General features: G+C 42.1%; 1 protein-coding gene across 1 annotated transcript; it reads right to left on the bottom strand.

The window, feature by feature from the left end:
• Positions 1-2,766: 2,766 nt before the first annotated feature.
• LOC123069756 (uncharacterized) lies at positions 2,767-9,803 on the bottom strand. Its single transcript, XM_044492694.1, has 15 exons — positions 9,581-9,803; positions 8,379-8,784; positions 8,102-8,279; positions 7,473-7,612; positions 6,161-7,397; positions 5,981-6,081; positions 5,661-5,805; positions 5,218-5,286; positions 5,096-5,141; positions 4,638-5,008; positions 4,431-4,510; positions 4,176-4,311; positions 3,846-4,005; positions 3,606-3,688; positions 2,767-3,258 (listed from the first exon to the last, which is right to left on the bottom strand). Exons 1-15 carry the CDS (start codon positions 9,699-9,701, stop codon positions 3,130-3,132), a joined length of 3,402 nt encoding a protein of 1,133 aa, XP_044348629.1. The 5' UTR covers positions 9,702-9,803; the 3' UTR covers positions 2,767-3,129.
• Between the last annotated feature and the right edge of the window lie 962 nt (positions 9,804-10,765).

The following is a 10,765-nucleotide window of genomic DNA, read 5'->3' as shown; positions in this document are numbered from 1 at the left end:
TTGAGTGGAGAAATATTGAAAGTAAAACTGTAAGAAGTTTAGAGGCGGAAAGAAAAGAAGGCTGGAATGTCCAGCTTAGGTATGAATGTCATACAAGTTATAAGATGTAGAGACAGTCGGTCAAGTAAAGTATGATTCTTGAGATTTGTGATTAAATTGTTAAACACTAAATTTTTCGGGAATTGTGGTTAAAAGTTGATCACAAGGATACCGACTCGATTGCATGATGTTGCGAATCGATGCAAGATACTACGGCCTAATGACCAACAAATTAATGAGGTTAAAATATGTATTGAAAATTTTGTAATAGTTATGATACTTTTTCACCAACATGTTACCTCTAAATTTATTGTCATGATTCATTTTAGAGTTTAGTACACTCTAGCCCATTGCATAGAAGTTGCAAGGAGGTTGTTCATAAGAAAACAATAGTTGTTTGATGTAATGAACAAAAGGTCCATACTCCTATTGTGAATAGGATGTAAGTTATGAATATTGATAATAGAATTGAACATCTATGACACTGACGCTAAATGTCGCAAGACTAAAAGAATACCGCATGTGTGTGGCACTGCATTTAGTCACATTGGAGAAACCCGCATAGAGAAATTTCATAGTAATGAATTTTGGAGTTATATGATTACGAATCATCTCACACTTGCATCTTTCGTCCGAATAGTAAAGTAAACTAAAATATTGTTCACATGCCATTAAGAACCAGCAACAAAATAATTGAAACATGCATACTGATGTGTGTAGTCCAATAAGTGTTGTTGCAAGCAGTAGATTTATCTATCTTCAAGGATGTTTCAAGTAGATATTTATACTTACTAATTGAGACATAAATCTGTATCTTTTCATAATGAAGTAGAAATTTTTGTAGCAAGAAAATTATGTTTCTACAATTTGATTGCAGAAAAGAATATTGGAGTTGCAAATTTAGCAAATGTCTGATGGGTTGTAAAAATTATTTTATAGCGTACAACTACTCGAAGCACTACTAATAGAAAGAGTGTTTTAAGTAGTTGTAATCAAACTATGTATGACATCATACATGACATTGATTATTTCGCCAATATACTTCTAAATGTGATGCTTTTGAGACTGTGGTTTTACACTGAAAAGAGAGTCATCAAATTTGTTGAAATAAGTGCTACTTTGTAGGTTATCCCAAATAGTTGGGTATTCCTCTACCACTACGCCGAGGCAAAGTGTTTTGTCACAGAGAGCGAAAATTTTGAAGAAAATGTTTTCTGCAAAAGAGTGAGTGGGAGAACAGCGCAACTCAACAAGATTTCTTACCGTGACTAATGCAGAAGCCTCTACATAAAGATATAGAGACTTCAGTCGATCGAACATGCAACTGAACTATATAGGTTTGAAAAATTTGTGCAGACCTTTAAGGTGCGCAGACAAAATATTGTTGAACAAATAATGAACCTATAATTCAAATATAAATATTACAAGTCAAATATAAATATTACAACTCAAACATAAGTTTCGAAATAAAAAGTTCGAATTTGGATTCAATTTATTCGGACACATGTTCTTGTTGTCCATATATGGATCATCCACAAATGCTCAACATTCAAGAAAATATGCAAGAACGGGTCGAGCAAACGAGATTACGACGATCCTTGGCGACGCCAAACAGAGCTGCAACATAAAAATTAGCGCAGACGTGTGTCCGGATCATCTAATATTGATGTCAAGATTTCCTATCATCCAGAACAAAGCTGATGTATGTTGTTCTGCTTTAACTCAAGAAACTATTCTGCCTCCTTGAACTGGCAGAAGAAGCAGGAACAAGCGATCTTCTCTGACGGTCGACGTCGACGATGCTCTTCACCTGGCGGTGCGCTTTGTTCACGATGCCCTCCGCCTTGCTCAGGCGCCTCTCCAGCTTGGCCTTCATGCGGGAGCACTTGAGCTCCAGCAGCAGCTTCCTCACCAGGCTCCGCCTCTCGCCCTTGTGGGCCACGATGAGCCCCTGCAGGCGGAGGTGCCGGTCCTCGACGTCGTCCAGCGCCGCCTCGGCCTCCCGGAGGTCCGCCGCGAGGCCGCCCAGCAGCCGACGGTCGGCGCCATGGAGAAGAGCCTCGAGGACCGCCTCCGTCGCCAGCATCCTCCCGAGCTTCTCCAGCCTCTTGGACGCGGTTGGAGATCACGGAAGGGGCGGCCGACGAGCCTGGAGATCACGGCCAGCACGTCCGCGGCGGCGGCGGTGGTGGTCTCCTTGCCGCCGGCAGCATCGTCAGTCGCCTTCTTCGTCGTCGTCGTCTTCGTCTTCGCCATGGCGGTGGTCTCCGGCTTCCCCTGCACGTTCACGCTCTCCGGTGAAGTAGCCATAGATGCGTCCGGCTCCGCCTCTTGCTCGACCTACGTAACATGGAAGATTTCCTCCTCAAATCACGTACGGGCTGCTGCCAGGGGCATATATGGATGGATAGATCATACTTAGATTTGAGAGATGCACCGCCCGGGATGAAGATTGGCCTCTTCTACTACGATTCGGTTACTCTGAATCTGATTATACCAACAGACACGTACTGGTGGAGGTACGATCCGGCTGCAGGCCGGTGCCCGGATCGATTCTCTCAACTGCCAAAACTGGAGTTGCAAGTCCTTCTTTCCTTCATTCATGCTATTTCCTAGTAGAATGTTCAGCAATGCTATTTCCTAGAATGTTCAGCAACGACGCGTTCTATCGACATACATGAAGCATCTTATCACACAGATGTTGGCATTGTTGCTGCCAACAACCAGGAACCGATCGACTCCTCCATTCATTCATTCATCATCATCATGCAGATAAGTTTGGTGTGACCAAAACGGCCGATTTACAAACACACGCTAGCATAGTGTGTGCGCAGGGGGAACCAAAAAACCTGTACCAATCTCTCTTTCTTTTCAACCTGCATTACATATACGGAAACCCTATCGGCGAAAAAAGTGTCAAGCACAAAACCGGCATACTGTATGGCATGACCATCCTACCCATGCTAGCTGCTAACTACTCGTATTCACACTGCGCAGAGCCGTCACCATCTAAACCGGCATGCCAAGAACCAGCAGCACTCTTATTTACAGCGAAACAGATCGACACGAAAATACAACCGTCTGAAAGAATCAGTCCAGGGCGGAGAACTCATGCTTGTCTTCGTGCCACTTCCTCACTGTGCTGTCCAGCTCTGGGAACGCAGCTAGGACGAGGAGCTCCACGAGTTCGAACGTTAGCTGCTTCAAGCAAACCGGGGACTGCACGGAAAACCAATTGTACATATCAGTCTAAGGATCAATCCATTGATAATTCCAATGTTTTGTTTATCCTAGAGTAAAATTTACAGCATAAGCATAATGACCAGTATGATCTTCCGAACAAACTGATATTAAAAGGATAAACTCACAATACTGGAAGTATGTGGACGCCGAATGCAAAAATGAGATGAAGATGACTGATATAATGGTGATGTTTCAAGAGTGTTCCATTGGAGAAAACTAGGAGCTTTCATGCTAGCTAATACAACCGGCAATGTGCGTGCAGACTGTTGGTGAAATGGCAGATTTTCATTCGCTATGAACTGAATCCACCAATAATGTTTTACCTGAAGAAAGAAGTAGATATCCTGAGCACATCTTTCGTACTCCTTTCGACCAACCAGACTCACTAGGGCTGATGGTGCTTTATCTGTGCATATAAAACAGTAAAAAAAAACTGAAAGCTAATAGAAGAACACTGAAAAAGTAGCTAGAAATCACAGAGGCGACAGTCTGATAGCAGAGGATCATTACGCCTCCAGAACTAGACATCAGCAAACCAACGGGAAAGGCAGTAGAAAGTTCACCTATTATCAGTTCACGAACAAATTCTGCACGATGAGCATCTTCTAATCGTTGTTCTTCAATCAGATAGTTTGTCCTGCTATCATTCTGGGAACCAGGAGAAGGAGCAGCTGGTTTTCTGTTGGGATGCTTTGTCATGAAAATTCCATCTGGCCAGAGTATCTGTACATTGAGAAAATAGGAAGATACAGCCTTAATCAGGGAGGCGATCACGAACCAAGATTTGACAAGGAGAATTCATCTAATTGGCTAATTGCGTTAAACAGTTCCCTTTGCAAACTGTTAGTTGTTGGCACTTGGCAACTGTTTGCTAAAGATGTAATATGACTTACTTGTTCAACACGCTTGACTGCAAAAGCAATTATCCTCCCCTTCCTAAGTAACTGGATTTTCTCAACAAGCCAGTCATCAAATGTGTCTCCCATTCCCAATTGCAGTATTTGCTTCGCTACCCAAAATGCTTGACGCCTACAAAAACAAAAGATCAAGGTCAAACGGGTTCAATAAAAAAAAAGTGCAAATCCCAAGGTCAGTCTTACAGTAGCCAAATATTAGAATTCATAATCATGGGTGTAAAATTAACTCACCTGATCCAGCCTCCATCTTGGAGCTGGAAAATCACATCGACCAGATGAAATATGGGGGCACTAAGATTTGGGGCCAACCACTGCATTAAAGTAGGTATAAAGTTGTCAGTCAGGCAGCTATCACATACGAATAAAAACAAAAGAAATATAGCTTGAGCAGACATAAAGAATTGATGGCGAGAATTTGTAGAAACAACCAGAACTTACTTCATTAGGACTCACTGAGTATCCATCAGATTCCAAAATTTGAGATATATAATCAGTTTGAGCTGACTGCTTTTTCTTATCAGTTCCTGAATTTATCAAAAATGAGTGATCGTTCTGTTCAGGATCACTTCCAGAGTGGTCTTGATAAATATTGGCACTTGAGTTGCTAACACTAGGTCCTAAATTCTGTTCCGTATTTCCCTTCCTCAATCTCAAACCACCATCAACAGCAGCAAAGTACTTATCCTTCTGATCATTATCATTTTGACATGCACTTAAAGTTTGTCTCGGAGAGGCCAAATTTCCATCCAAAGCTTTGGCAGAATTCAATGGTTTTGCACCCCTCTCATTTGATCTTGCATCTAAATTGACTGCATGAAATAAGGACGAGGGCAGAAAATTTAGCACAAGGAATTAGAAAGAGCAACCAGCTACTCAACTAAAGGGAAATTGCTCACCTGACAGTGCCTGGATAACTGACAGAGAATCGGTGAAAATGTATGTCTGCAATGAGAAAATTTCACACAGTTATATACATACAAGTTTGGAAAAAGGTAGGGCAATGATTTAATACACTGACCTGTGAATCAACACTTAGAAAATCCCAGACTTCAATACAGCTTGAAACAGTTGGAATCTGAAGAAGATTCTGTAGAATTAACAGGCAGAGTTACTATATATTCAGAATTTAACCAAATTTCATGAACGGATAACAGATCGCTATGGAAAGCAAACATGACAAAAGATAAAATGTTGATTTTAAAGTTTACAGACCACATAGCAATCGTAGAACAGAAAGAAAGAAAAAAACTGACTGATGTTATAAGCATGTAAAGTAACATGGATCACACGTAATGAATATTCATGCTTGCAGAGATTTTGACCGCTAGTCAAGCTGATACTGAACTATGACTTGAACTAAGTACATTCCAAGAAATTGTTTCTTGCTTAGACCTATCAATGCCAATACTCAAACTTATGGAACAAATGAAAAATATCTTCAGAAAGGGCAAAGAAATGCACCTTCAAATATATGTCGAGCAAGTTGCATCTCTCTCGAACAACAGAAACCTCTAACCCTGACGAGAGGAAATGCTTCGGAGGCAAGTGAAGACTGTACTGAGGATATTCTTTCAGACGCCGATGTAGCTCTTCAAAATGACGAAACCTGATTACAATGCACAGAAAACCACATGGGGAATTAGAATGCAACTAACATACTCGAATAATCATTCATATTTCGTAGGCAGCGTCTGTTTTTATCTTTGTTTCGAGGTATAGGCATTGTATCTGCTGTGGGCTTGTAGCTGACATAATCAAGTGAGAAAATATAGCATAATCACCTCCTCTTGATGGACCAACTATTACTGTTGGCATCAGTTACGGAAACAGAATACACAGCAAACATGCCAGACCCACTTTTTACAATGCTGGCTCCTACCACCTGAATAAGGAAATCTAATAAGGATATGCACCACCAGTAGTTACAAGGATCAAAGAATAATCAACAGGAAGTTTGTTACCTCACATCTTAACTTCAAATACGAGTCTTCCAACACATTGGTGCTAGATGAATAGGAAGAGTCACTTGACGCCAACGACAATGATGAGGTATTTGCACGACTAAGCATCCTAGTCATGCTTTCCACCTCAGTGTCATCATACAGTCCATCCGTCCTTGAATCATTTGCTGATGCATTTAGTATGCCAAAATCACCACCTGCCAAAAAAGATCTATCTGCCTCTTGCCACAATGGAATCTTTTGAACATTTGACCTTGACCTTTTCCTTCCTGACGAAGTTCTCGCCATTTTCAACTTGCTCGCATGACTTCTATTTGTCCTTGGTTTATGGAAACCAGACATTTCAAGTGGATGATGTATATGAGATGATGTCCCATTTCCTTTACTTTTACTGTCCCAAACTCTGGTTACAGGAGAGTCCAAGCCAGTTACATTGTTATTTTCGTCCTCCTCGGTGCAATATGAACTCTCACTGTCCAATGCAGAATCTTCTTGGCTGGCATGACCTGCCATTTCTCCAGCTAAACTTTTTGGCAGGTGGTTAGTGCCATTTGAATATGCTGGAGTAGCTGAGTGTTTTATCAAATGATGATGCTCAGAATTAGACAATGTTGTTTGCCTTTGTGGAACAGGAGGAGGATGAAGAATTGAAGTGCTGAAGGGAACTGGCTCCTGCACTGAAGAATGGGTGACCAAAGAAGATCTAACAGGTGCTTTAGCAACATGTTTTGCATTTTCTGATTTGTAATTCTTCCCTTTAGTCCACATATTCTCAAGGTGCTCAGGTGCCACGACTCGAATTTTTCGGTGGGAGCTGACATCCAATATTTGTGCTGACTCTCCTTCATAACTCTCTGCAGCTATCTTGCCACAAGCTTGGGGGTGTACAGAAATACCGGTATCCGGATAGATGTGGGAATTGGGCGGTAAACTGCCTGACTCAAGTGGATGTGAAGCATTGACCATAGAAGAATTAAGGGCTTTTGGTTTGATACTAGATGTACTTTTAGTTTTGCTTAGTTGCATATCGGAAGCAGTTTTGGACTGGCCCTGACTGAATCTAACAAGTTCAACCCCAGGACTTGAGTGGTCTGCTAGTGCAGAAAGTTCATCCACAGATGGCATAGGAGGCTCCCTTTGCTTCACCATTGTAGCATCCTCCAAGGATCCTTCAACTCCTTTATCTGCCTTGTTGGCGCGAGAAAGAACCAAAGATTCAATCCTTTCATTAATAAACCTGCAAATTTTACATCTCAATACGATGGCACTAGAAAATACCATGTGCAATAGACCAGATACGGTATGTTACTACCTTGGATTTGCCAAGTTTATGACAGGCCTCAAAACTGTGCATGCAAGAAGTTCTCGTGCAGTATAATGGAAGAACGAGCACTGTAAATTCTCAGGCTTTACTGTGATTGAGAGCAAACCATCAGCAAGACTTTGCAAGACCTAGAAATAAAAAAAAACATATAGTATGCATCAGATGATCATATAACTTTGATACCTACACGGATACAGACATGTTGCCAAGATGCTCAGTTCGTCAATAATCATATGCAAGTGCTAAATGAACACATGAATTATGAGATAGTGCGTGTTGTCAAAGATATAAATACACCAGGAACAAAAAAGATGTGAACGCGATGTCTCACAAACAGTTTATGCAGGAAGTATTTAACATTCAGATATGCATGTTTAAATATGTGTTGACCTAGCAGGCTGGCAATAGCAGCACCTAATTATCCTACATAAGTACTGCATGAAGCTTATGATGCACATATGCCGGGGAAAGGAGCCAAGTTACTTATGAAACATAATCCAAATTCCAGTTCAAAACCCAAGTGTTCATCAAGGTGCCAACCTTATCTTGGATATTTTGCAGCTAAGCAGCTTACTATAAGCAATAACCAAAAGCTTCAAAATCAACAAAATCTTTACCTTGTATTCAGCACTGGCTGAAAATAAAGCCGGATGCAACTTGCTTTGAGCTAAAAGGGCGAGTTTCAGTTCAGCATCACGACGCTCCGTCGGGAGTCTAACAAACTTCTCTTTTCCAATCTTAGCTTCACAGGAATGATAAAGCTCCAAATTATTGCATATGAGATCGACCAGGTCCCTGCATAAGGTAGGTAAGTCTTCGTAAGAAACCCAACGTTCTGAAAAGAAAAGGATACAACTGTTTGTGCATTTGATGAGATAAAACAAACTTTCTAACCTGGTTAGCAGAGTGATGATGTTAATGCTTCTTGCCCGGTTAGAAATCTCTCCAAGGACAGAATTAACTATGCTGATGAGTTCCTCCGGTCCGTCCTTATCAGGTGTTATACGGGAGTACCAAAGATCTGTTACCCACTCCGTGACAAGATGCCTTGTGAACTGTTCAAATGCTGCTTCAACTGGAGGCGAATTCACCTTGCTCCTCCAACCAGTACTTGCAATCTTCTGAGCAAGGGAAGGTTTACTCAATTCAATACTTTTTGTTTTGGCAAGTGGGCGACTGGCATCACGATCTGTGGTAGTCGTGCTCTTTCTACGGAAGTCGTAGTCAAGTGACAGGTAGCGAAACAGAACTATCAAAGATATGGCGAATGGGAAGTTAATCCAAACTGAAGAGCTTGTCACTGCAATGGAGAAAATCAGTCATTCAGCACAGCCATGAGCGAGCAACAATATTTAAACAGAATTAAAAAATGGTGTGACTGCAATATAAATCTGCCTTGATATGTAGGCTTTCTTTTTTGGCAACTTTCAGAAAGACTTTATAAAAAATTTGCAATATTTCAATTTAACATCAAACGTACATGTCAAGCTCGTATACTCCTTGTCTTTAGACTACACCATGTATTCCATGGTATAATCCGGCTACAACCATCGGCTAATATACTCTACCTTCTACAATTTCATCGCGAACTTGAATCATCCTGAGGTCGCAGTAAAATTTCTGATGCCCTGAAGAATTCACCAACCATCTAAAATGGAAGCAAACAACCTACTCGGAGCTAAGTCCAGTCTCCAAATCCCCAATGCAACATGTAAAATTCACTACAAATTCCAGCCATCTTGAAATAGCAGTGAAATTTCTGACGGCCCAAAGAACTCACCAATCGGCTAAAATGGAAGCAAACAACCTACTCAGGGCTAAGTCCAGTCTATCAATCCCCAATGCAACAAATTACAACACCAATTGAACAAACTAATATCGCTACTCCACAGATGCGCCTGAAATGACGCTCCCCAAATTAGCGCCCGCGCATCAGGGGCAACCGGCATAAAACCTAGGCACGGCACCAACGCCGACCGACCGAGGCTCGTCAACCAAAATCACGGCGCGCACCCCGCCGCACCGGAGGCCGAGCCTTCTGGTGGGGGGACGGTCGAGGAGTCGCCCTAGGGTTTGGGGGGGGAGAGGGGACTCACGGGACATGAGGAAGGCGAGGCCGAAGGCGAAGACGAGGAGCAGCACGGCCCGCTTCTTCCCCTCCTCCGCCAGGTCGCGGACCGTGTGCGCCGCCCTCGGCGCGCCGCCCGGCGGCGCCATCCTCCTCCGGCGGCGGGCGGCGCGGCGGCGGGGGAGGAGGAGGCGGCCGGCGGTTGTGTTCGGAAAGGGGACGGCAGCTGTGGCTTTTTCCGGGCGACTGGAGTTTCGTTTTTGTTTTCTGTTGCGGTATTCTTGTTTGCGCCAGGTCACTGCGACGTGGGGCCCACTCGAAGTGAGTTGGACCAGTTGGCAGGAAAATTATAGGTCTACTAATTATAATATAAATTGGCTTCTTATGTTTAAATCAATGTTTTTTATTTTTGCAAGAAGTCTAAATCAATTTCGCCTGAGCCCATCGGCTTGACCTTGTCGACGACAACCAGAAATTCTTCATGCACGTGCCGTTAAGGACTAGTTCCCCAGAGCAAAAGTCACTGCCATTGAACCTTTGAATTGATTTGAAGCGACTTACACCAAATGATATACTTGCATAAACTAGACCAGCTTTATCGCTAGTTTCTCACAAATCTTTGCCACCCGTATTTTGAATTTAAACTTAAACCTCTTGTTTAGTGAAACTTAAACTTGTGAGTCTAGACCACCACACACAGACATAGACACATCTGTAATTCGGTGGTACACATATCGTACTCATTTCCACTGTTCATTGTCCAATAAGTCCAAGAATGCATCACTAAGTAGGAATATGGTTTGGTAGTTGCATAGCCCACATCATAAACTGATGCCTCTCTGAACGGCACCGAAAGCGAGGACAAGAACAGAATGAGTCCTGAAAATGACGCTAAAGGGATTTTGGTAATGAAGGAATAAAACAATACACTTTTATAACTTTATCTGTAAGTTAGCCAGTTAGGTCAAATAGGAAGAAATTGACTTTGAAATACTAATACATTTTCTAAAAGTGGATAGAGTTAGTAGAATAACTATTTTTATATGCCTTTGGTTCACATTGTGCTCTTGCATGATATTGGTCCGGTTAATAAGAAAACTAAGCCAAAAACCTTAGAAAAACACAACCAATTCGAAGATTATCATGCAAGATTCCGACAATGGAACACCTAGCTAAATAATCGTGGAATGTAAATTGTGTTTCCCGATGCCGC

This window comes from Triticum aestivum, chromosome 1A (genome assembly GCF_018294505.1).
Source record: "Triticum aestivum cultivar Chinese Spring chromosome 1A, IWGSC CS RefSeq v2.1, whole genome shotgun sequence".
Classification (NCBI taxonomy): domain Eukaryota; kingdom Viridiplantae; phylum Streptophyta; class Magnoliopsida; order Poales; family Poaceae; genus Triticum; species Triticum aestivum.
The sequence above is the reverse complement of the archived record's forward strand: the minus strand, read 5'-3'. Positions and strand labels throughout refer to the sequence as shown.

What these genes read in the sequence shown, in the direction of transcription:
- LOC123069756 (XM_044492694.1), bottom strand. Translation starts at nt 9,701, where the DNA reads ATGGCGCCGCCGGGCGGCGCGCCGAGGGCGGCGCACACGGTCCGCGAC. An exon ending in CCTCGCCTTCCTCATGTCCC is followed by an intron (nt 8,785 to 9,580) that starts GTGAGTCCCCTC and finishes TCTCCATTGCAG; the next exon opens with TGACAAGCTCTTCAGTTTGG. An exon ending in TGTTCGTGAACTGATAATAG is followed by an intron (nt 3,689 to 3,845) that starts GTGAACTTTCTA and finishes TTATATGCACAG; the next exon opens with ATAAAGCACCATCAGCCCTA.